The 27,376-nt window shown below is 42.7% G+C and overlaps 1 protein-coding gene across 2 annotated transcripts in view; it reads right to left on the reverse strand.

The window, feature by feature from the left end:
• The window catches only part of LOC134358509 (protein FAM149B1-like), a 125,847-nt gene that overhangs the window by 10,974 nt on the left and 87,497 nt on the right, over positions 1–27,376 (reverse strand). For both annotated transcript variants that reach the window (XM_063070804.1, XM_063070802.1), the window contains 2 exons: positions 19,140–19,260; positions 16,666–16,791 (listed from right to left, as the gene is read on the reverse strand). In XM_063070804.1, the coding sequence (XP_062926874.1) occupies positions 16,666–16,791; positions 19,140–19,260 (247 nt within the window). The remainder of the gene's footprint in view (positions 1–16,665; positions 16,792–19,139; positions 19,261–27,376) is intronic.

Raw genomic sequence — 27,376 nt, forward strand, 5'->3', positions numbered from 1 at the left:
TAGAGAGCAGATATGTTGATTAGGCTATATACATTTATAAGAGATGGATGGATTTATAAGAATGAAACACCAGGCAGATTTCTGGCAGTCTGCTCTTTATTGAGTTTGGGGCTTTGTGGCCCCTCTGCTAATGACGACGTATTCCCTTTCTTTCTGATGACACAATCACAAGAAGGCTTCCTTTCTTATCTTTACGGCCTCCTTTCTATTTCCATCCGTGTTTGCCTAAACAGAGTCAATATACAGTTTCAGTATTTTTCTGTATGCATAATGAATAACAGTTTAAGAGAGCACTAAGTAGTTCTGATTTTGCATTAATGTACTGTTTGTGGGATGTCACTCCTGCCAAGTCCACAATGATACTTCGTGGATCTCCTGGCCTCCGAGACTAGAGGGCATCTTTCTTTGCAGTTGGTACAGTTTTGAGAATTTCCTTATTTATCTCCCTCTCTTCTCAATGACAGCCATAATGTGAGTAACTGCTCTCTGGCTGCCATCAAGTGTTTTTAAGGGCTGCTCTTCTTTGCCTGGTGCTGAAGCAACATGTGGTTATTGCACACTTTCTTACTTTTAGATGGACCTGTTTTTTTTTTCAGAAAGACTCAATAATGTTTATAAAGTCATACAATATGGAATCAGGCCCTCCAGCCCTACTAGTCTATGCTGAGCAAGATTACCAGTTAAACCAGTTCCATTTGTCCATGTTTTCTACGTTTTGCCTATTTTCCTCTAAACTTTCCCTTTCCATGTACTTGTCCAAGTATCTTTTAAATGTTATTAATATTCTTGGCTTAACCACTTCCAGTGGCAGCTTATTCCATATACAGTGAATTCCAGTTAATTGGGACATATGAGGACCAGTACATTTTGGCCCAATTAAGCATCTGTTGCAATTAGCTAAAATTTCATGGAAATAACTAAAAAGGTATAAAAAAGACAAACTGAGTAACAAATTATGTATTTAAATGAAGTACAAAACAAATTAGAACATTACCAATGCTACTACAGGACTATAAAACAGTGTGTTAGTTCCTAATAGTTATCGGCAGAGGAATTCATCCAGTGTATGCTGCCATGTTCTTTTGATTGACTATAAATGAACAGTATAAGCCCAAACACCTAGTGTAGGTAATGGACTGCCTTTACACAGTGCTTTCGATGATTGCATTCTCCAGATCTTCATTTTCATTTTAGTATTCAAGATGATTGTTGATACCTTCATAGTTCCTAACTTGTTGAAGTAGTGAAATAATTTCATTTTCACTCCCAGCTGTTTCTGGCATCTCTAAGCCAAGTGCTTGAAACCCCAGTGAGCAAAACAGTTCTGATTTGTCCTACTGCTTATCTCTTCCCAACTATCAGTGACAAAAATCATTACTTTTTGAATATAAACACACACAACTGATGCTGTTTAAAAACTGTTCACTCTAAGTACTGTGTCTGAAGGCCACACAAGTGCATGTGACTGACTCTATCTAAAAACTATTGGGCAACAATCTCCTGACCCAATTAAGTAGCATAGTGTCCCCAACAAATGAAGGGAACCCCAGCAGATTCTGTTCTTTAAGAGTTGTCCCAAATAACTGATGGACCAATTAACGGCAATCCGCTAACTGGGTGACCTTCAGGAGAGATAAAGGGGAAAGGCAGATAGTGCGAAGTACCCCTGTGGCTGTTCCCCTCGACAACTGTATTGCTTTGGATACTGTTGTCGGGGGGAGTGACCAAGCAGAGGAAAGCCACAGCTATCAGCTCTCTGGTACTGAGTCTGGCTCTGTGGTTCAAAAAGGATGGGAGGGGTAGAAGAGGTGAGCTCTAGTGATAGGGTATTCAATGGTTAGGGGAACAAAAGGGAGGTTCTGTGAATGAGAACGAGATTCCTGGATGGCATTTTGTCTTCCAGGTGCCAGGGTCAGAGACACAGCATTGAGCCAACAGAGCAGCCAGAGGTGGTGGCTCACATCGATACCAATGACATGGGTAGGAACAGTGATGAGGTCTAGCAAAGCAAGTTCTGGGAGTTAGGTGGTAACCTAACTCCAGGGTTGTGATCTCAGGATTGCTACCCATGATATGTGCTAGTGAAACTAGAAATATGAAGATCATACAATTTAACATGTGGCCAAGAATATGGTGTAGGAGAGAAGGCTCGTAACTTTCCATTTCGTGGCTCTTTTTCTAGGGAAGATGAAACCTAGTGAGAAGGGACAGTTTGTACCTGAACAACAGGAATTCTGCAGATGCTGGAAATTCAAGTAACACACATCAAAGTTGCTGGTGAACGCAGCAGGCCAGGCAGCATCTCTAGGAAGAGGTACAGTCGACGTTTCAGGCTGAGACCCTTTGTCAGGACTAACTGAAGGAAGAGTTATTAAGAGAATTGAAAGTGGGAGGGGGAGGGGGAGATCCAAAGTGATAGAAGAAGACAGGAGGGGGAGGGATAGAGCCGAGAGCTGGACAGGTGATAGGCAAAGGGGATATGAGAGGATCATGGGACAGGAGGTCCGGGGAGAAAGACAAGGGGGTGGGGAACCCAGAGGATAGGCAAGGGGTATAGTCAGAGGGACAGAGGGAGAAAAAGGAGAGTGAGAGAAAGAATGTGTGTATAAAAATAAATAACGGATGGGGTACTAGGGGGAGGTGGGGCATTAGCGGAAGTTAGAGAAGTCGATGTTCATGCCATCAGGTTGGAGGCTACCCAGACGGAATATAAGGTGTTGTTCCTCCAACCTGAGTGTGGCTTCATCTTTACAGTAGAGGAGGCCGTGGATAGACATGTCAGAATGGGAATGGGATGTGGAATTAAAATGTATGGCCACTGGGAGATCCTGCTTTCTCTGGCGGACAGAGTGTAGGTGTTCAGCAAAGCGGTCTCCCAGTCTGCGTCGGGTCTCACCAATATATAGAAGGCCACATCGGGAGCACCGGACGCAGTATATCACCCCAGCCGACTCACAGGTGAAGTGTCGCCTCACCTGGAAAGACTGTCTGGGGCCCTGAATGGTGGTAAGGGAGAAAGTGTAAGGGCATGTGTAGCACTTGTTCCACTTACAAGGATAAGTGCCAGGAGGGAGATCAGTGGGGAGGGATGGGGGGAATGAATGGACAAGGGAGTCATGTAGAGAGCGATCCCTGCGGAAAGCGGCGGGGGGGGGGAGGGAAAGATGTGCTTAGTGGTGGGATCCCGTTGGAGGTGGCGGAAGTTACGGAGAATAATATGTTGGATCCGGAGGCTGGTGGGGTGGTAGGTGAGGACCAGGGGAACCCTATTCCTAGTGGGGTGGCGGGAGGATGGAGTGAGAGCAGATGTGCGTGAAATGGGGGAGATGCGTTTGAGAGCAGAGTTGATAGTGGAGGAAGGGAAGCCCCTTTCTTTAAAAAAGGAGGACATCTCCCTCGTCCTGGAATGAAAAGCCTCATCCTGAGAGCAGATGTGGCGGAGACGGACGAATTGCAGAGGGGATGGCATTTTTGCAAGAGACAGGGTGAGAAGAGGAATAGTCCAGGTAGCTGTGAGAGTCAGTAGGCTTATAGTAGACATCAGTGGATCAGCTGTCTCTAGAGACAGAGACAGAAAGTTCTAGAAAGGGGAGGGAGGTGTCGGAAATGGACCAGGTAAACTTGAGGGCAGGGTGAAAGTTGGAGGCAAAGTTAATAAAGTCAACGAGCTCAGCATGCGTGCAGGAAGCAGCGCCAATGCAGTTGTCGATGTAGCGAAGGAAAAGTTGGGGACGGATACCAGAATTTAGTTTGGAGGAAGTGGGAGGAGCCAAAGGAGAAATTATTAAGAGTAAGGACTAATTCCGCTAGACAGAGCAGAGTGGTGGTAGAGGGGAACTGATTAGGTCTGGAATCCAAAAAGAAGCGGAGAGCTTTGGGACCTTCCTGATGGGGAATGGATGTATATAGGGACTGGACATCCATGGTGAAAATAAAGCGGTGGGGGCCAGGGAACTTAAAATCATCGAAAAGTTTAAGAGCGTGTGAAGTGTCACGAACATAGGTAGGAAGGGATTGAACAAGGGGGGATAAAACCGTGTCGAGGTATGCAGAAACGAGTTCGGTGGGGCAGGAGCAAGCTGAGACAATAGGTCTGCCAGGACAGGCAGATTTGTGGATCTTGGGTAGGAGGTAGAAACGGGAAGTTTCTGACACCATCACCGACTTTATCCGCTCAGGGGATCTCCCATCCACTGCTACCAACCTTATCGTTCCCACACCTCGCACTTCCCGTTTCTACCTCATACCCAAGATCCACAAACCTGCCTGTCCTGGCAGACCTATTGTCTCAGCTTGCTCCTGCCCCACCGAACTCATTTCTGCATACCTCGACACGGCTTTATCCCCCCTTGTTCAATCCCTTCCAACCTATGTTCGTGACACTTCTCACGCTCTTAAACTTTTCGATGATTTTAAGTTCCCTGGCCCCCACCGCTTTATTTTCACCATGGATGTCCAGTCCCTATATACTTCCATCCCCCATCAGGAAGGTCTCAAAGCTCTACGCTTCTTTTTGGATTCCAGACCTAATCAGTTCCCCTCTACCACCACTCCGTTCCATCTAAGGGAATTAGTCCTTACTCTTAATAATTTCTCCTTTGGCTCCTCCCACTTCCTCCAAACTAAAGGTGTAGCTATGGGCACCCATATGGGTCCTAGCTATGCCTGCCTTTTTGTTGGGTTTGTGGAACAATCTATGTTCCGTGCCTATTCTGGTATCTGTCCCCCACTTTTCCTTCGCTACATGGACGACTGCATTGGCGCTGCTTCCTGCACGCATGGACAGCTCGTTGACTTTATTAACTTTGCCTCCAACTTTCACCCTGCCCTCAAGTTTACCTGGTCCATTTCCGACACCTCCCTCCCCTTTCTAGATCTTTCTGTCTCTGTCTCTGGAGACAGCTTATCCACTGATGTCTACTAAAAGCCTACTGACTTTCAGAGCTATCTGCACTATTCCTCTTCTCACCCTGTCTCCTGCAAAAATGCCATCCCCTTCTCACAATTCGTCCGTCTCCGCAGCATCTGCTCTCAGGATGAGGCTTTTCATTCCAGGACGAGGGAGATGTCCTCCTTTTTTAAAGAAAGGGGCTTCCCTTCCTCCACTATCAACTCTGCTCTCAAACACATCTCCCCCATTTCACGCACATCTGCTCTCACTCCATCCTCCCGCCACCCCACTAGGAATAGGGTTCCCCTGGTCCTCACCTACCACCCCACCAGCCTCCGGGTCCAACATATTATTATCCGTAACTTCCGCTACCTCCAACGGGATCCCACCGCTAAGTACATCTTTCCTTCCCTCTCTCTCTCTCTGCTTTCCGCGGAGATTGCTCCCTACGCAACTCCCTTGTCCATTCGTCTCCCCCATCCCTCCCCACTGATCTCCCTCCTGGCACTTATCCTTGTAAGCGGAACAAGTGCTACACATACCCTTACACTTCCTCCCTTACCATCATTCAGGGCCCCAGACAGTCCTTCCAGGTGAGGTGACACTTCACCTGTGAGTCGGCTGGGGTGATATACTGCGTCCGGTGCTCCCGATGTGGCCTTCTATATATTGGTGAGATCCGACGCAGACTAGGAGACCGCTTTGCTGAACACCTACGCTCTGTCCGCCAGAGAAAGCAGGATCTCCCAGTGGCCACACATTTTAATTCCACATCCCATTCCCATTCTGACATGTCTATCCACGGCCTCCTCTACTGTAAAGATGAAGCCACACTCAGGTTGGAGGAACAACACCTTATATTCCGTCTGGGTAGCCTCCAACCTGATGGCATGAACATCGACTTCTCTAACTTCCGCTAATGCCCCACCTCCCCCTCGTACCCCATCCGTTATTTATTTTTATACACACATCCTTTCTCTCACTCTCCTTTTTCTCCCTCTGTCCCTCTGACTATACCCCTTGCCCATCCTCTGGGTTCCCCCCCCCCCCGTCTTTCTCCCCAGACCTCCTGTCCTATGATCCTCTCATATCCCCTTTGCCAATTACCTGTCCAGCTCTTGGTTCCATCCCTCCCCCTCCTGTCTTCTACTATCATTTTGGATCTCCCCCTCGCCCTCCCACTTTCAAATCTCTTACTAACTCTTCCTTCAGTTAGTCCTGACGAAGGGTCTTGGCCTGAAACATCGACTGTACCTCTTCCTAGAGATGCTGCCTGGCCTGCTGCATTCATCAGCAACTTTGAAGTTTGTACCTGAACTGGAGAGGGACTAATCTCCTTGTGGGAAGGTTTGCTAGTGCTGCACAGGTGAGGGGTGGATGCGGATGAACTGGAGTTGCAACGGAGTGGGAATCAGAGATCCAGAGCAGATAGTGGAGTGTTTATAGGGAAAACTGTTCTTAAGCCTACATACAAAGTCAGGAATTGAAAGGTTGAGCATGGTAGGACTAATGTTCTTAGTTGTATATATTTCAATGCAAAGAATATTGCAGGAAAGGCAGAATAGGGCATGGATCACTTCATGGAATTATGACATTGTAGCCATTAGTGAGACTTGGTGGCAGGAGGGGCAGGACTCAATGTTCCAGTGTTTTGTTGTTTTAGACATAATAGAGCGGGAGGGATTAAAGGGGCACGGGTGGCATTACTGGTCAGGGAAAATGTCACAGCAGTGATCAGAGAGGACAGACTGGAGCGTTCATCTGCTGAGACTATGAGAAACTATTATAGACAACCCAACAATGTGTGGGATTTAGAGGAGCAAATTTGTAGAGATCGCAAACTGTTACAAGAAATGTAAGTTCGTGATAGTAGGTGATTTTAACTTTCCACATATTGACTGGGACTCCCATACTGTAAAAGGGCTAGATGCTATAGAGTTTGTCAAATGTGTTCAGGAAAGTTTTTAAATCAGTACATAGACGTCCCAACTAGAGAATGTGATACTAGGTCTCCTATTAGGGATTGAGACAGGGAAGATGACAGAAGTTTGTGGAGGAACGTTTTGCATATGGTGATAATTGTGGAGAAGAACAGGTCTGGTCTTGAGGGTTGAGGTTCTAAAGTGGAGAAAGGCTAATTTTGATGGTTTCAGAAAGGATGTGGCAAATGTGGATTGAGACAGGTTGTTTTCTGGCACTTGATACGTGGGAGACCTTCAAAAGTGAAAATGTGAGAGTACAGAGTTTTTATGTTCCTGTCAGAATAAAAGGCAAGAACAACAGGTTCTTTCTCGCTCCCTCCCTCCCTGGGCCCTATCCGCACTACCTGTCAGTATTGTTCAATGTGGTGTCTTCTTTAGCTTCCCAGTGTCCTTTGATATATTTGATAAGGCCTTGGAGATTTATCTACTTTCATATATCTTAAGACAACTAATACTGCCTCTGGTGTAATGTAGACTGTTCAAAAGGCATCTCCATTAACTATCTAAAGGTCCAAAGTCTTCATGATAGAACTAGAGGAACAATGAATAACAATATATTCATTGAGGACCTCACCCACCTCCTGTAGTTCCACAGAGAGAACTATTATTCTGCTTAGTCACATTGACTTGCATCTGGACCATAGCCCTTCATATCCCAACCATACATTTACCTATCCAAATTTCACTTAAATGTTGAAACCAACCATGGTGAAATGGCATCCATCATTTCTTCTGGCAGCTCATTCCACACTCTCACCACCCTCTGAGTGAAGAAGTCCCCCAATAAACTTAATCATAGAACATAGAACAGTAAAGCACAGGAACAGGCCCTTTGGGCCACAATGTTGTGCCAAATGAATGAAATTAGTAATCAAATGGCTACCTAAACTCTTCTGCCTACAAGATGTCCATATCCTTCCATTTTCCTTACACTTGTGCGCCTATCTAAACCTCTCTTAAAAGTCTTTAATGTCTCTGCCTCTACCATCACCCCAGACATTGCATTCCAGGGACTCACCGGTCTCTGTATATATAAAAAAAAACTTGCCCCTCACATCTCCTTTGAAATTACCCCCTTTTACCTTAACCACCCTATCAACCTGTGCAGATACTTCAGGGGGCCAAGAACCTGGACCCCAAGATCCCTCTGTTTATCAACGCTGTTAAGAATCTTGCCCTTAACAGTGAACTGTCTCTTTACATTTGACCTACCAATGTGCAACACTTCACATTCTGCTGGGTTAAACTCTATCTGCCATTTCTCAGCCCATACTATATCTGCAACTGATCTATATTCCATTGTATTCTTTGCCAATCTTCTCGCTGTCCACAACACCACCAATCCGTCACATCAGCTGCAAGCTTACTAATCCCCCCAACTACATTTTTATCCTGCAGAGGTCCCAGTAATGATCCCTGCAGAACACCACGAATCACAGATCTCCAGCTAGAATAAGTCCCTTCAACCACTACCCTCTGCCTTCTATGGGCAAGCCATTTCTGAACCCAAACAGTTAATTCACCATGGATACCATGCATCCTAATCTTCTGGAAGAGCCTCCCATGAAGGACCTTGTCAAACACCTTACTAAAATTCATGTAGACAACATCCACAGTTCTACTTTCATCAATCATCCTCATCACCTCATCAAAAAATCTAATTAAGTTAGTAAGATATGACTTTCTTTGCACAAAGCCATGCTAGCTCTCCCTATTTAGGCCATGGTTTTCCAAATGCTCATGAGTCTTATCCCTAAGAATTCTCTCCAGTAACTTCCATGCCATTGACATGAGACTCACTGGTCTATAGTTTTGAGGATTATCCCCAGTTCCCTTTTTGGATAATGGAACAACATTTCATCTTTCACTCTTAATTTACAAACTCTGGTTCTAGTCTTACCCAAACTCAGTGGAAAAAACCTCCTTGGATTTTTTCCCTATCTATATCCCGCTTCCAAATTTCCCCTCATTCTGTACACCCCAGAGAAAAAAAGTCCTAGCCTATTCAACTATGTATCCCTATAACTCAGTTCCTCAAGTCCAGGCAACAACCTTATAAATTTTCTCTGTGTTCTTTCAATCTTATTGATTTTTTTTCTGTAGGTAGGTAACCAGAGCTGCACACAGTATTCCAAATTTGCCCTCAGCAACATCTTATGCAACTTCAACATAACATCCTAACCTCTGTACTCTATATTTTGAGTTATGAAGGCCAATGTGTCAAAAGCTCGCTTTACAACCCTATGTACCTGATTCCACTTTCAAGGAATTATGGATCTGTATTCGCAGATCCCTCTGTTTCACTGTAGTCCTCAGTGCCCACCATGTAAGTTCTACCCCGGCTTATCCTCCCAAAGTGCAACACTTCACACTTGTCTGCATTAAATTCCATCTGCTATTTTTCAGCCCATTTTCCAGCTAGTGTAGGTCCTGCTGCAAGCTTTGATACTGTCCACTATGCCCCCAATCTTGATGTCATCCGCAAATTTGCTGAACCTGATTACCATATTATCATCCAGATCATTGATACACTGAGATGACAAGACAGCCCCTCTGTAATTTCATCTCAATTTTAGTGTTTCTAAACAGGAGCAAACCAATTTTAAGGAATTTCCTGATCCCATTTTATTGACTCCTATACTCTTTAAGTTTTCTTTTTCTTCCAGCACCTGATTGCATTTTAAAAGAAGTTATTGCCCTGGATTTTGCAGCTGTAATTTCAGTGTTTGTAGTCATTACAATGCGAAAAGATACCAAGTTATAGATGTGACAAAATACCAAGTTATCAGAAGATTGATGCCGATAAGAGAGATAAGAGAGAGACATAAATAAAAGAAATAAATATTTGTTTGTTTTCTGTACTGCTAATTCGTTAACCATTTGTTTTTCTTTTTGTATTGCATGTTATTTATAATCCTAATAAAGTGATTTCTTGTGGTTTAACATGTGTATAGTGTCTCCTTTTTTGGAATACATGCACAAATGCCTATTACTACATCAGGAAAGAACATGGAAAAATTTTTAAATAATTTTTGTTACACGGTTGGCATAGTCAGCAGGATTCAGCACAATTGACACTTTGTTTTGCAAATAACAGGACATAACCTAAGACGGGACTGATCTTAAGGTACCAGGGTGGACAGACAACACCTATGCTTTTGTAGCAGTGGCCAGCATATTGTCCGTGTGTTGCCTTCCCACATGTTGGAAGGCCAAGATGGAAAGCGGTAGTAATGACGCAATGGACATGGTAGCCACTCTGCTGATTAATGTAGGGTTCCCAAAAAGGAGGAGAGTAAGGGTGTAGCTTGTTAGATTTTGCTGTGAGCTTTGAAAACGATATTTGACATGTATCAGGCAGCAGAGCAACCCACAATCAAGCTTGCAAAGCTGTGTTACAGTGTATTCTGGAGTTAAGGTATGTAGCAAATAATAATTTCAACTGCAATGAGCCTTCAGATCTGAATATGGATTGTAAGTTGAATTTAAAATTTAGCTCAGAACAATGATTTTCCTGGAGCTGCATTTTTAGACCAGGAAACAACCAATTGACTGAGATGTCTTTATATGCATGAATGCAATCAACACCCATGACCTAAGATCCTGCGTAGACATGGATACGACTCAGAGACAACAATAATTAACACTCATTTTGGATGTGTTGGTGGGAAGATCCAGGTATTTGAAAAATTACATGCAACTCCAAAGAAGTATTATGAAGGAATTGTATCTATAGAAATTGTCAATGATTTGGATGATAGAATTTATGGTTTTGTGGCCAAGTCTTCAGATGATACAAAGATAGGTGGAGGGGCAGGTATTGTTGAGGAAGAAGGGAAGCTACAGAAGGACAATATACACATCTTTTGAAATTTAATCATGATCAATTGCGATTGGGTTTGCATTATTTAAAATAAAGTATGGGACTAGGGAATAAATAGTGGTTGTGAACTAATCATATTAGTTGTGTTTAGAGTGCAGTTTACTTTAGTTTATTGCCTTTATAGATTTCATATTTTAATCCCACTGCTTAAGTAATTATAATAATTCTAGTTATTGTAATTTTAACTGTAATTTTTGTGCAATGTACCAATGAGGAATCAAGCGGAGAAGTGTAAGGGAAGAGTTAAATATGATTCCTCCTTGGTAAATGTGAAAATAAAATGGAAATCTGTATGACAAGATGGTGTTAGCTTGGAGTGGGATTGTTTTGTATAATTTTCATTATAAGCTCTCAATCTTGCAGGTGCATCACAGTGACTGCAGTGACATGCCAGCTGCACAAGGCAGCGTTCAAGCCAGCGCACTGGAGACACTCTGTGCACATGATTGTCAGACACTGGAAACATCATGATGTTCCACAAAGCACATGATGCACTTGGCTGAGCTGCTCTCCAATACTTGGCTTTCACAGCTTGACTTTATAAAGTAAAGATCTATTTGAAAATACTAATCCAACCACCTAGTCACTTACCAGTTGTTGTATTGCACTATCAAACCAGTGCCTGAGTTGTTCTGCTCCTGCCAGCCCTGCTCACCAAAGCCCCTTTGTCACCACAGACCCTCTTATCCACACTTTTTGGCTTCTGTGCTCCGGGGATCTCAGTGATCTGACAGCCCTCAGCTTTCTACATCCAAGTATCCTTACTTAACTCCCCACTCTCACCACCTCAATTGAAAACTATAATACAAGATATAAAACGGGACCTTTTCAGAATGGCAGGCAGTGACTAGTCGGGTACCGCAAGGCTCAGTGCTGGGACCCCAGTTGTTTACAATATATATTAATGGCTTAGATGAGGGAATTAAATGCAGCATCTCCAAGTTTGCGGATGACACGAAGCTGGGCGGCAGTGTTAGCTGTGAAGAAGATGCTAAGAGGATGCAGGGTGAGTGGGCAAGTTCATGGCAGATGCAATTTAATGTGGATAAATGTGAGGTTATCCACTTTGCTGGCAAGAACAGGAAAACAGATTATTATCTGAATGGTGGCTGATTAGGAAAAGGGGAGGTGCAATGAGACCTGGGTGTCATTATACACCAGTCATTGAAAGTGGGCATGCAGGTACAGAATGCGGTGAAAAAGGCGAATGGTATGCTGGCATTCATAGCAAGAGGATTTGAGTACAGGAGCAGGGAGGTTCTATTGCAGTTGTACAAGGCCTTGGTGAGACCACACCTGGAGTATTGTGTGCAGTTTTGGTCCCCGAATCTGAGGAGAGACATTCTTGCCATAGAGGGAGTACAAAGAAGGTTCACCAGATTGATTACTGGGATGGCAGAACTTTCATATGAAGAAAGACTGGATCGACTAGGCTTATACTCGCTGGAATTCAGAAGATTGAGGGGGGATCTTATTGAAACGTATAAAATTCTAAAGGGATTGGACAGGCTAGATGCAGGAAGATTGTTCCCGATGTTGGGGAAGTCCAGAACGAGGGGTCACAGTTTAAGGATAAAGGGGAAGTCTTTTAGGACTGAGATGAGGAAAAACTTCTTCACACAGAGAGTGGTGAATCTCCGGAATTCTCTGCCCCAGGAAACAGTTGAGGCCAGTTCATTGGCTATATTTAAGAGGGAGTTAGATATGGCCCTTGTGGCTAAAGGGATCAGGGGGTACAGGGTTCTGAGTTGGATGATCAGCCATGATCATACTGAATGGTGGTGCAGACTCAAAGGTCTGAATGGCCTACTCCTGCACCTATTTTCTATGTTTCTATGTAAAACTAAAAAGATATAATATAACTTAAAGACAAAAGAATCAAGATTTAACTATTACTTTTAAAATTTTAAAAATAAACTTCTCTCTTACCAAGGTTTGGTAATTAGGCAACCTGAAGACTGCTGTGCTCAGATGACACACTATTCACCAATTCAAACCTCCAGGAAAGGCAAGTGAGGTGGGCAAAGCAGTACAGGGATTCCCTGTACCGGTTCTCCTCACTAACAGGTATATCTGTTTGGATACTGCTGGGGATTGGGGAATGCCCTTTCATGGAGTAGCACCTTGCCAGACTCTAATGGCTCAGAGGGAAACAGTGCAGTAAGAAAGAATAATAATAATATGAGGCTTGTTAGTGAGGGGACATTAAGGAGACACCAGGATAGCGTGTTGCCTCCCTGGTGCCACGGCAGTTAGTGATGTGTCTGAACAGTTGCAGAATATTCCCAAGAGGAAGAATGAGCAGCCAGATGTCGTGGAGCACATTAGTACATAAGACAAAGGTAGAAAAGGGGATGGGTCATCTGGGCAAGTATGGGGAGCTAGGACAAAGCTAAGAAGCACGACCTCAAGGGCAGTGATGTCTGCATTACTCCCTGTGCCATGTGGTCATCAGGGCAGGAATAGAAAGATAGATCGGTTGAGTGTGTGACTGAGATGCTGGTGCAGAATTTAGGTTCTTGGATCACTGGGAGCTGTTCTGGGGCAAAAGTGACCTGTACAAGAGGGGCACATTGTGAATGAACTCAAGAGGGACCAATATTCTGGCAGGGAGATTCGCTGCTGCTACTCTGAAGGGTTCAGACTATATTGATGGGGGTGGGGGTGTGGAGGAGAGACCCTGAGCAGTTGGGATGGAGCTGGGAAGTTGGAGGAAAAGACTGTTCCTAAAGAGAGCAAGATTAGTCATCAGGATAGCCAGGAGCATCGCAGAAGCAGAGGAATTACTACTGGTTTAAACTACATTTATTGCAGATAGTTGAAAGAATAATAAGGGAGCCAGTAGGAGATATTCACTTCTCTTATATTGACTAGGCCACCAATATTGCAAAGGGTTTAGAAAAGGTGAAAGCTTCTTATCAAAATATAAAGAGTCTAACTAGACACAATGCAACACTGGATCTTCCCTTAAGTGTCAGAGGGAGAGCACTTTGGTTCCAGTGACCACAATTCTATTGCTTTTAAAATAGTTTTGGACAAAGCTAGAATGGTTCCGCAGGTTAAAGTCCTAATCTGGGGCAGGACCAATTTTGGAGGCATCAGGCAGGAACTGGGTGAGACTGTTTGCAGGAGAAGGAATGTCTTTAAAGTGGGAGGATTTTAAAAGTGATACCAAGAGTCCAGGAGCAGCATATTCCTGCTAGACCGAAGGGTAAGGCTGGCAAGTCTAGGGAACCCTAGCTGATCAGAGATATTGAAGCTCTGACCAGGAAAAGGAAGGTAACAAAACACGTGGTTTAGGCAATCGGGGCAAGAATTCCTCAGTGACTATGAGAACTATAGGTGAACATTTAAGTGGGAAATCACTTATGGGCAAAATTGAGAGCATGGAAAGGACCTGGCAGGTACGGTTAAGGAATATCCAAAGAAATTCTGTAGATATATTTAGAGTGAAAGGTGATTAGAGAGAGAATAGGTCCCCTTAAAGATCAGCGTGGCTGTCTGTGTGGAGTCACAGGTGATGGGTGAGATTTTTTAATGAATATCTGTCATCAGTTTTTACCGTGGAGAAATTGTTAGATGCTAAAGAAGTTAAAATGAGTGGTGATGCCTTGGACCACATATGATTACCATGGTGCAGATATTGGTGGCTTTAAAGCACATTCTGGCAGATAAATTCTCAGAGATATTGTCGACTGAGTGCATCCTTAGACCTTGTGGGAATTTAGCAAAGAAATTACACAGGCTCTTGCAGAGATCTTTGTTTCATCTTTAGCCACAGCTGAAGTTCCAGAAGTTTGAAAGGTGGCTAATATTGCACCTTTACTTAATGGCAACAAAGACAAGCCAGGAACTACAGGTTGGTGGGTCTAACATCAATGATCGGTGAGTTACCAGAGAGAATTCTGATAAACAGGTTCTATCAACATTTGGATAGGTAAGATCTAATTGGAGATAGCATGGAAAATCGTGTATGACAAACCTGTTAAGATTTTTTGAAGAGGTAAGCAAAAGGGTAGATGAAGGTAGGGCAGTGGACATTGTCTACATGGAATTTAGCAAGACTTTGACAAGGAAGTTTGAAGGTTACATCGTTGGGATTTCTAGCTAAACGAAATTGCAATTATCTTAACAGTGTGAAACAGAGTTATGTCTTAAGGTCGTTTCTCAGACTGGAGACCTATGATCTTGGTGCTGGGGCCTTGGATTGTTATTTATATAAATGATTTCGATGTATGTGCACAAAGCATAGCTAGTAAGTTTGAGGATGATACTAAAATAGGTAGTATTGTAGACTTTTGAAGGAAGTTATCAAAAATTACAAGGAGCTTTTGGTTAGCTGAGTAAGTGGGCTAGGAATTGGCAAATGGCTTTCAATTCAGATAAGACCCAAGTATTACATTGTGGGAAGTCAAAGTAGGGTAGGCCTCACACAGTGAATGGTTGGACCTGGGAGTATTGTGGAACAAAGGGACATAGGAGAAGCATTTAGTTGGCTGAAAGTGGCTCCCTGCTGGACAGAGTGATGAAGAAGGTGTCGGGCAAGCTTTCCTTTATCATTAGGGCATCATTGCAGATTACAAGACATTGGTGAGACCATTGACCTTTACAGACTCACCATCCTCTGAGTAAAGAAATTCCTCCTCATCTCTGTTCTAAAGCAACGTCCTTGTATTCTGAGATTGTGCCCTCTGGTCCTAGATTCTCCTGCTATAGGAAATGCTCTCTCCACGTCCACTCTATCCAGGCTTTTCAATATTCAATAGGTTGCGATGAGATTCCCCACCCCCCCCACCTATTCTTCTAGACTCCAGTGTATACAGCCTAGAGCCAACAAACATTCCTCATAAATTAACCCATTCATTCCTGGAATCATTCTCATAAACCTTCTCTGGACTCTCTCTAAACCAGCCTGAGGGGTCCAAAACTGCTCACCATATTCTAAGTGTGGTCTGACCAATGTCTTATACAGCCTCAGCATTACATCCTTGTTTTTATACTCTAGTCATGTCGAAATGAATGCTAACAATGCATTTGCCTTCCTTACTACCAACTCATCCTGCAAGTTAACCTTTAGGGAATCCTGCATGAGGACCTCCACATCCCTTTGCACCTCTGATCTCTGAACTACATGATGAATAATGACACTGTTCCTACTTTAACAGCTCCCCTCTATCATCTGCTCATCATATTCTAAGTGGGGTCTGACCAGTGCCTTTGCCTTATAAAGCCTCTTCATTACAGGATGAATGCAAGTAGTCCTTTTCTCAGAGAAGGGAACTAAAAACTAGAGGGTATACTCTTAAAGTGAGAGTTGAAACGTTTAAAGTGGACCTGAGGGGTAACTTCTTCATGCAGAGGGTAGTGCATGTATGGAATGAGCTGCCAGAGATAGTGGTTGAGGGAAATACAATAACAGCATTCAACAAACATTTGGACAAGTACTTGGACAGGAGAGGTTTAGAGGGATATGGATCAAACAGGAGCAAATGGGACTGGGTTGGAGGGCCCCTTGATTGGTACAGGCATATTGGGCCAAAAGGCCCGTTTCCATGCTGTGTTACTCCAAGTATTTCTACTCCTTTAAACACCCCTTTTTGTAACACTACAATTCTATATTTTAAAAATATTTTTCTTCTTTGTTAAGACTTTATAATCAGGAGTATGTTTCTCCAATCTACATTGCTTGTAATCGGTTCCCAGCGATGACTGCTTCATCAGATTGTTTACTGTTGAACTGACAAGGCCCATTTCCCTCCCTTCCCAAGCTTACTCTTCAACTACGCCTTTACCTGCTGTCCTCAGTCAAGTGGAGATAATTACTGTATAGCTTCTCTATTGTCAAGAACTTTCTGGTTTGCATACAGTATCTCATCTATGATTTGTTTAAATTTGTCATTTCTCCTTACCTGAAATGTGTGTGTGGTTTTAGGCCTTGTGAAGTTTTTGTTCCCCACGTATCTGTCTCTTGGAGGTAGGTGGCTTGTTTCATTGATAATTGCACTCTGAGTTCGATTTGAATGTATTTGTGATTTCTATAGTGGAAAAATGTAAAAGGTTAATTTCCCATCATTCTCAGTCTTGCTGTTATTGTGACTAGGTTGAATGAATTACTCGTAGCTTTGCCACGAGCTTTTGCTTTTAGATTTTCTACAAAGCCCAATGTAAGGTTGAGAAACAGCAGCTCACTTTTTTTTGAGATATGTTATAGTTGAACAGTTTCGGATAAGCAGCCTGTTTGTTCAGAATTTACCTCCTTCTGGGATAGAACCTTTGTACATCTCTGAATTGACATTTAAGAATTGAGCAGAGATGTTCAGTGAGTGTGTTTGTTCTCCTTAGTACAGAGGATTCTGCCATTTTAAAAACAAATAAAATGTACCATATTGAAAGGTGGATAGGAAAACTATTTGAACAGAGCTTCTAGATATATTTGCAGTGAAAAGAGATGAGATGAAAATTTATTTATGTACTTTTTGTGACTGGAGGAGAATGTCAAAATTAAGGATACTTATGCCCTATCTCAATTCCAGCAAACTGTCCTGGGCCAGTGAAAATCTATTCACCTGTAAGCAAAAGGAATAGGTCTCCTACCTATATCTCTTCGGTCTGTGAACTCCTTTATCTTCTGAGGGAAGCTATGCCTATTTGGTTAATCACTAAATGCAAAATTTGACTGCTAGCTATTCATGAAGGGTATATTTTTAATTGCATCCCTCAAACCTACTTGTCAGTTGAGTGAGCTTATTCTGAGCTGTACAATTTTATGAATGAAATAATATATGATATGTTTTAATATCCTGAAACTTTAATATTTCTGGATTTAAAGCAGTAATAAAATATCACCACATCCATGCTACTTTTGCCCTTCTGCACTTATCCTATTTGCCAACACTAGATCCCCTTCTTTCTATGCCTTGCCTATTCAAATGCCAGTCTAGTTTCATCTTAAATGTAATGACTGTATTTGATTCCACCACCTCCTCTGACAGTGGGTTCTAGGTATCAACCCGTCTCTATGTAAAAACATTCCCCTCAGCTCCCCTTTAAGCTCCTGACTTTCACCTTAAACCCATGACCTCTTGTTTCCTGATACTCCTACCTTAAGAAAACGATTCTGCCTATCCATCATGCAACATAGCACAGTACTGCATGGGAACAGGTTCAGCTCATGATGTTGTACTAGTCTAATTAAGCAAATGACATCTAATCCTTTCTGATTGCATATGGTCTATATGCCTCCATTCTCTGCAAAATCATGTGCCTATCTAAAAGCCTCTTAATGTCTTCATCTGCTTCAACCAGCAACCTGGCAGTACATTTCAGGCACACAACACTCTCTGTGTAAGAAAAAATACCCTGTAAATCTTCTTTAAACCTTCCCCTCTCTTAAATGCTTGCATTCCAGTGTCAGACATTTTGACCCTGGTAAAAAGATACTATCTTCTTTATCTGTGCCTCTCATAATTTAATAAACTTCTATCAGCTCCCCCTCAGCCTCAGCTATTACAGAGAAAACAACCCTAGTTTGCCCCACCTCTCCTCATATCATATGCTCTCTAATCGAGACAGCATCGTGGTAAACCCCTACTGTGCTGTGCCCTCTCCAATGCTCCACATCCTTCCTATAATGGGACGACCAGAATTGAATGCAATATTCCAGATGTAGCCTAACTAGTTTTATAAAACCTCTTGACATACAGTAACTTCCTGACTCTCTAACTCAATGCCTTGATTAATAAAGGTAAGCATGCCATATGCCTTTTTACAACCCTACCAACTTTTGCTGTCATTTTCAGTGAGCTATGGGGTTAGATCCCAAGATCTATCTGTCATCAACACTGTTTGGGTCTTTGCTGTGTGCACTGTCCCTTCACGTTTGATCTCCCGAATTGCAACACCTCACACTAGCCCGGAATTAACTCCATCTGCAATTTCTCCATCCATATCTTCAGCTGAACTATATCCGACACCACCAATACTCATTCTAAAACTCATCCACATACAGCAGCTGATTAAACTACCAAGCTTCACATCTTTCGGATGTGAAAGGAAACAAAAGCACTCAAAAGAGGAAATTACCCATTTACAGGGAGAACGTGCAAACTCCACATCAATGATACTGAAAGTTAGGACTGAACATGGGTCTCCCATGCGGTGCCACTGTGCCCCTCATACTCCCCACCAGCAATGGAAGTAGGTTATAGACTTCAAATTATCTATAGAAATGTAAAATAAATTTCAGATTACCAAAAGGCAAGGATTTAACAGTTGCTGATTCACATTAAGCACTTGCATGTTTGTTAACAATTTGAATGCCATGAATATGTAACCTGATACAACAATAACAAGGCAGACTATGTTGGTGCTATTCTTCAAGTACCTGTGGTTGTTCAGATAACTTTGCAGCAGAATGACCAAAATCAGTGGTGCCGATTGGTGGAAGTAAAGTATTGTGCCTGTGAAACTGAGTTGAGGCAGACAGGCAATCCCTTGCACTCTGTCTGTAGTTCAAAGAAAAAAAGAAAGAAGGAAATTAATTTGAATTCTTTGTGCTTCTCATTTGCCATGTCTGATAAAGCTGAGTTAAACCTGCATTTCTGGTCCACCATAACACAATTCCTTAGGGATAGGGTGAGAAGGTGTGAGAAAAAAGAGCATAGAAGAGTACAGCACAGGAACCGGCCCTTCAGCCCACAATATTGTGCCAAGCCAATTAAACCAGTAATTAAATGCCTAACTTCAGCCTATGCAATGTCCGTATTCCTCCATTACTACATATTCATGTGCCTATCTACGGGCATCTTTAATACCTCATTTGTATCTGCTTCCACCACTACTCATAACAACGCATTCCAGGCACCCACTACTCCCTGTGTAAAAAAACCTGTCCCATACATCTTTGAACTATTCCCCTCTCATCGTAAAGCATTCCCTCCGGTAATAAATATTTTAACACTGAAAAAGAGATTCTGGTTGTCTACACTATCTCATATGCCTCTCATAATCTTTCAAACGTCTGTCAGCTCTCCCTTCAGCCTCTGTCACTCCAGAGTAAACAATCTAGGTTTGTCTAACCTCCAGTCATGGTGTGTGCCCTGATCAATATTTACAAATTATCTTTATCCACTATATCTTTTAGCAATCTTCTACACCATCTAATCTTTCTGTTGTACGTGAATGTACTAAGCCACCTATTTACATTTTCTTGCATGTAATATATATCACAAACAACATGTCCCAGTACAGATCCCTGCAGAAGCTACTAGTCACGAACCTCCAGCCAGAACAAGTCCCGTTGATTACTATGTGTCTTCAGTGGGAAAGCCAAGTGAATCAGAACAGACAAGTCCCTGTGGATCACATGCATCTGTTGCTCTGTATAAGCTTACCATGTGGGATCTTGTCAAATGCCTTACTAATACATTGTCAAAAAATAAAACCATCACATCCTTCATTCCCGAAGGTACCAATTCTCAAACAATAAAAGGTTAAAGAGGCTTATAAAATTGAGGTGCATAGATTAGATAGATCATCAGGAATCTTTTCTCCAGGGAAGTCTAGACAGCGAATACAGGTTTAAATTGAGAAATTTAAGGTAAGGGCATGGGTACATAGCACAGTACAGCACAGGAACAGGATATTCAGCCCACAGGGACTATGCCGACCGAGATATCAAAGTAAACTAATCTTATCTGAAATCATATTGTCTTACCCTGCTTACACTACAGGTTCATAGTGCCTATTCAAATGCTCACAAATGTTGCTATCTTATCTGCTTCCATCATCCTGCCAGGAGTTCATTTCAGGCACACAACACACTCTGTGCAAAATCAGCTTGCTCACATATCCCCTTTAAATTTTCTCCTTCTCACCTTAAAGCTATGCCCCCACAGAATTTATCATTTATTCTCAGGGATGAAGTCTCTAATTACCTACCATACTGTATATTTGCATCTCATAATTTCATATACTTGACTTCTGTAAGTTTGTCTCTCAGCCTCAGATGCCCAGAGAAAAAATCAAAGTCTGTCCTACTCTCCTTACAGCCAAAAATCTCTAATCCAAAAATCTCTTATCCATGATAAACCTCATGCTCCTGCCTCCATATCCATCCTGTAATTCAGCAACCAAAAATGCTCTGAATGTAGCCTAATCAATGTTTTATGCACTGTGACATCCCAACTTTTGTACTAAGCACTCCAACCAATGAAGGGAAAAGGTATGCCTTCTTTGCCACCCTATCTACCTGCTTTTCCACTTTCAGGACTCTGCAGGCTTGCAGCGCAAGATCAATCTGTACATAAGTCTCCTGCCATTTACTCTATACTGTCCCCTTATATTTGGCCTCCCAAGTGCAACATCTTGCACTTGTCTGGATTGAAAACCATTTCCCATTTCTTTGCTGATACCTCCAACAAATCTACATCCTGCTCCAGCCATTGACAGACCTCCACATATCAACCTGCTACCTTGCCCAAAAAGAACAGAGAGTGACTAGTTGAGTTCTGCAGTGATCTGTACTGGGACCTCTGTTGTTTGTAATACATATAAGTGAAAATGTGGATGGATGGGATATTAAGCTCACAAAGGATACAAAGATTGGTGAAACTGTGGAGAGTGTAGACATCATAAGTCCTGCAGGCCTTTGTGGTGCGCCTTTGAGCGTTGGGTTCCAAGGTTTCTAAAGCACCAGTATTTGTTAATTGTTGTATTAACTAGAGTCGTTAAGTCCTTGTGATTTCTATTTAATCTTGTAAAGTTTATTTTGACTGGCGCCAGTTTTCCATGTACTGTGATTATTTAAAATGGACTCCCAATTAACACTTATTGCAGGGTCCTTGTTCTGAGAAATGATTTATCCTGCAGTGTTTGGTCAAGCCACCGATGTTCAGTTGGAATTCCTATGTATAAACTCTTGTTTTCATCTCTACCTCTGAGTCTGTCATTGCTCCGCACCTGGGTTCAGTCATCGCCAGTCCACACCATGACAGTGGAAGGCTGCCAAAGGATACAGTGGAATTATAGATAAGTTATAGATATAGGTGGGGGAAACAATGTGAGGAGATTTTGGGTTATGGGTAAATCAATATAGATATGGGTGTTCAATGTGATGTGTGCACTTTTTGAGATCGAACATAGAAGGAAAGTGAGCAGTTACTGTTGATGTAGAGAGGGATCTTGGGGTTCGAGTCCATAGGTCTCTGAAAGTGGCTGCACCAGTTTATAAGGTGGCAAGGAAGGCGACTGGCCTTTAATAGTCAAGATATTCAGTTCCAGAGTAAGTTAGTTAGGTTGCAGCTTTATAGATCTCTGGTTAGGCTGCATCTGCAGTATTGAACTCATTTCTCATCTCTCCATTATAGGGAGAATGTGGAAGCTTTTCAGAGGATGCAGAAGAGGCTTGCCAGGATACTACCTGGATTCAAGGATTTGTGCTATAAAGAGTAGTTGGACAAAATAGGGCTGTTTTCTTTGCAGTGGTAGAGGCTGGAAGGAGACCTGACAAAGGTTTTTAAGATTATCAGAAGCCTACAAAGAGCCCACATATTTTTCCAGGGGTCAACATGTCTAATGCCAGAGGGCATAACCTTTAAAGTGAGAGAAGGCAAGTTCAAAGGAGATGAGCGAGGCAAGCTCTTTGCATAGAGAGTGGTAGGTGCCTTGAATACACTGCAAGAGTGGTGATGGAGGCAAATACAATTGAAGCATTAAAGAGCCTCTTAGATAGACATGTGAATGTGCAGAGAATGTAGGGATATAGATATTGTGTAGACAGAAGAGATTAGTTTAGTAAGGCACTTAATCACTAGTTTAATTAGTTTGGTGCAACATCATGGACCGAAGGACCTGTTCCTGTGTTGTACTATTAAGTGCTCTATGTACATTATCCACAACTCCACCAATTTGGTGTCTTCTGGAAACTTACTAATTAACTAAATATACATTATAGTTCAAATCATTCATATACTCTATATCTCGGGTGCAGGTCAATGGAACTAGGCAGATTAATAATCTGGCACCAACTAGATGAGCTGTAGGACCTGTTCCTGTGCTGTAGTGTTCTATGACTCTAAACTGAAAAAAAGTGCAAAGAAGGTTCAGGAGAATGTTAGACCTTATTCCTTATAAAGGTCAAGGAATTTATTCCTTCGGGCTTTGGAGACTGCGGGGTACCCATTATAAAAGTGTAAAAAAAATCATGAGGGATATAAATAGGGTGAATGTTCAAATGTTCCAAGTAATTTTATTGCCAAAGTATTTATTTGTCACTATATAGTCTCCTGAGATTTGTTTTCTTTCTGGCATTCACAGTAACTACAAAGAATGGAAATAAAGTCAATAAAAGTATAAGTATCTAAGTGGTGGCGTGCAGGAACACAGCAGCTTCTCTGGCTCACAATAGTAGTGCCAGTTTTAAATTCTTAGTGTTTCAAAGTTCCTAGTCAGGGATTTCCGTCAACCAAAGCTCTGCGAATGCAGCATTACTGAACTCTTAGACAAAATTATTTTTAAGCTGCCGGCAACGGAGTTAATAGCGGTGCTTAATGGATAGAGATTCTGCACACACCAGAACCAGTGAGTGACAGAGACCTGGCCTAGGCGGCTCAGCTGAAGAAGCAGCAGACGCAGGTGTTGTGAGAGGAAGCAGAAATGTGGCAAGACAGCTAGGGCACTAGCCAGGCTGAGTTAAACCAATTGGACCGGCAGTACCAACACTTTTCCTGGCCACCGTCTGCTCACTAGAAAGTAAAATAGATTGAGACTGAGAATGAAAGTGGTGAGAAACTGCTGCATTCAGGTTTTGTCTAAACAGCAACATGCCAGACTCAGCATTCCAATTCAACAGGATGATTCTTCCACACAGCCAGAAACCCCCTGTTGAGGAAATCCAAAGAAAGTGGAATCTGTGTGTACGTTAATAAAGGTTGCTGCACAATCTCATCTGTAATTAGCAGCTACTGCTGTAGGGCATCAAACATCTTACAATAAAATGCTGGCCACATTACCTGCTCAGACAATTTACTGTTGTGTTCATCACCACTGTCCATATCCCCCGAGTGCAAATGCCAAGGATGCACTGGGAGAGCTTTACAGTTTCATTCATTCTCCACAAAACACGCATCCAGATGGTCTCTTCATAACTGCAGTAGACTTTAATCATGTTAACCTGCAGGACATTTCACCTAAATTCCACCAACACGTCACCATGACCATGAGGGGAACAGACTCGACCATGTTTATACATACAGATATGGTACTTACAAAGCCATCTCATGCCCTTATCTTGGCCTGTCTGTTCATATCTCCATAATGTTAATCCCAGCATATTGACTGTGGCTGAAAATGGAGAAATCATTCAAGAGGACCATCACTACAGGTCCAGGGTTAAGGGGGCACATGAGGGGAAAATTCTTCACTCAGAGGGTCTAAGAGTGTGGAATGAGCTGCTAGTGCAAGCGAAGCATGCGAGCTTGATCTCAATGTTTAAAAGAAGTTTGGATAGGTAAATGGAGGGCTATGGCCTGGGTGCACATCAATGGGAGTAGGCAGTTTAAATGGTTCAGCATGGACTAGATGGGCCAAATGGTCTGTTTCTAAGCTGTACATTTTTATGATTCTATAACACTATATAGCCTAATGAGGCAATATCTATGATTCAGGACTGTTTTTTTTTACAGACAAACTGGCAGATGTTCAAGGAGGCCAGTTTGAAGAAGACACGGACTTCGAGGAATAGGCCTAATCTGTCACCAACTACATCAGTGAGATGTTGGTACCTGAACAACGGATATGTCACGGCCCAACCAGAATATCTCTCAGAGCAGCCAGGAGAAACTTCATCTTAGGTATCAAGAGGGCTAAGCCTGCCTATGCTCAAGAAATTCAGGAACCAGTTTGATAATGATCCTCGGCATATGTGGCTGGACATCAAGGGCATTACTGACTACGCAAAGAAAAGTAGTGTTAACTGTACCATAACAACTCCCTCCCTGATGCTCCATTGCTGTACACTCTGCTCGCACATGATTGATTGCACAGCCAAACACTCAAATAATCACATTGTCAAGTTCGCCAATGGCATGACACTGGTGGGGCTCTTCATCAGCACTAATGCAGAGGTGGAAGAGGTAGAGGCCTAATGCCAGGCAAATAACTTCTTCCTTAATGTCAACAAGACAAAGGAGATAGTAATCGATTCTAGGAGAACACACACCACTCACACCCTTCTTTACATTTGTGGCATTGCAGTGGAAATTGTGAGCAGTTTCAAACTCCTCAGAGTACACGGCCCATCATGGTCCCAAAACACATTGTACACTATCAGGAAAGCTCACCAATCTCTACTTTCTAAGGAGGCAGAAGAGAGCTGTCCTATGAATATCTATACTCATTTCATTCTACAGAGGCACAGTAGATAGCATCCTACCAAGCTGCATCACTGTATGGACAGAAAGGCAAAACAATGGGTAGTTAATACCGCTCAATGCATCACTGGCACCTATCCACAGAAAGGAGCCAGTAACTTCATGAAAGATCCCACCCAGCCTACTCGTGGACTGTATGTCCCACTCCCACCAGACAGGAGACTACGTAGTATCCAGTCCAGGACCACCAGATTCAAACAACAGTTACTTTCCCCGAGCAGTAAGGCTGATCAGCACCTCCACCCACTAACCCCCTCCTCCATTCCTCCAACCACTACTACTTTATCATTTCCTGTCAGTCACCTTAAGTTATTGTGTTCTTATCTTATTATGTATTTTTGTGCTGCATCAGATCCAGAGTAACAATTATTTCATTCTCCTTTACACTGGTGTGCTGCAAATAACATTAAACAACCTTGAATCTTAAAAAAAATCTGCACACAACAAAGATGGACAAACGACCAATGTGAAAAAGAAAACAAACTGTGCAAATAAAAGAAAAAAAACAAAATAATAATAGTAAATAATGAGAACGTGAATTGTAGAGTCCTTGAAAGTGAGTCTTTTTCTCAGGGAAAAGGATTCAAAAACTAGAGGGTATAGGTTTACGGTAAGAAGGAAAGATTTAAAAGGGATCTGAGTGGCAACTTCTTCATGCACATGGTGGTTCATACAGTATATGGAAAAGGCCAACAAGCTGCTAGAGGAAGTGGTTGAGATACTTGGAGAAGTTTTGGTAGGTCAAATATGATGGCAGAATATAGCATTAATGATAAGACTCTTGGCAGTGTGGAGGATCAGAGGGATCTTGGGGTCCAAGTAAATAGGACACTCAAAGCTGCTGTGCAGGTTGACTCTGTGGTTAAGAAGACATACGATGCATTGACCTTCATCAATCGTGGGATTGAGTTTAAGAACTGAGAGGTAATGTTGCAGCTATATAGCACCCTGGTCAGACCCCGCTTGGAGTACTGTGATCATTTCTGGTCGCCTGACTACAAGAAGGATGTGGAAACTATAGAAAGGGCGCAGAGGAGATCTAAAAGGGTGTTGCCTGGATTGGGAAGCATGCTTTATGAGAATAGGTTGAGTGAACTCGGCCTTTTTTCCTTGGAGCGACGGAGGATGAGAGGTGACTGATAGAGGTGTATAAGATGATGAGAGGCATTGATCATGTGGATAATCAGAAGCTTTTTTTCCCCAGGGCTGAAATGGCTAGCACAAGAGGGCACAGTTTTAAGGTGCTTGGAAGTAGGTACAGAGAAGATGTCAGGGGTAAGTTTTTTTTACGCAGAGAGTGGTGAGTGCATGGAATGGGCTGCCAGTGATGGCGGTGGAGGCGGATATGATAGGGTCTTTTAAGAGACTCCTGGACAGGTACATGAAGCTCAGAAAAATAGAGGGCTACGGGTAAACCTAGGTAATTTCTAATGTAAGGACATGTTCGTACAGGTTTATGGGCTGAAGGGCCTGTATTGTGCCGTAGGTTTTCTGTGTTTTTAGATCAGTTGCAGATATGGGTGGAAAAGTAGCAGATGTAGTTTAACCCTGGCGAAAAGTGAAGCATTTTACTTTGGGAGATCAAATGTAAAGGGACAGTACATTGTTAATGACATTACAATTCAAGAATCAGGAAGTTATGTTACAGTTTTACTAAACTCTGGTTATACCCCATCTAAGATACTGCATTCAATCCAGTTGCCCCGTTGTGGGTAGGATGTGGAGGGTTTAGAGAGGGTGTAGAAGAGGCATACCAGGATGCTGCCTGAATTAGAGACATGTTACATGAGGACATCCTTGATCTGACACCGGAGAACCAACACACCATCCTAGAGTCTTGCTTGTTGTTCACTCCCATACGGGCCCAATGTTCACCAAAGCCTGTAGTTTAAACTACCAGCAGAACTCGAGCCTCAAAGTACCCCTTCCCAAAGGTAAAGAGGGTAAGCTAAAGGAGATTTGAGCAATAGGTTTTTTTTTTGCAGAGGGTGGTGGTTGTCTGGAATGAGCTGTCAGAGGAGTCATTGAGGTAGAAGACACTATGTGAGACCAAACACAGAATGGGTGACTATTTCACCGAGCACCTACACACTGTTTGCAATGACTATCCTGAGTTCCCAGTTGCATGTCATTTCAATTCCCCTTCCCATTCTCATTCTTGGCCTTTTTTACTGCCAGAGTGAAGCCCGAT

This window comes from Mobula hypostoma, chromosome 18 (genome assembly GCF_963921235.1).
Source record: "Mobula hypostoma chromosome 18, sMobHyp1.1, whole genome shotgun sequence".
Taxonomy (NCBI): domain Eukaryota; kingdom Metazoa; phylum Chordata; class Chondrichthyes; order Myliobatiformes; family Myliobatidae; genus Mobula; species Mobula hypostoma.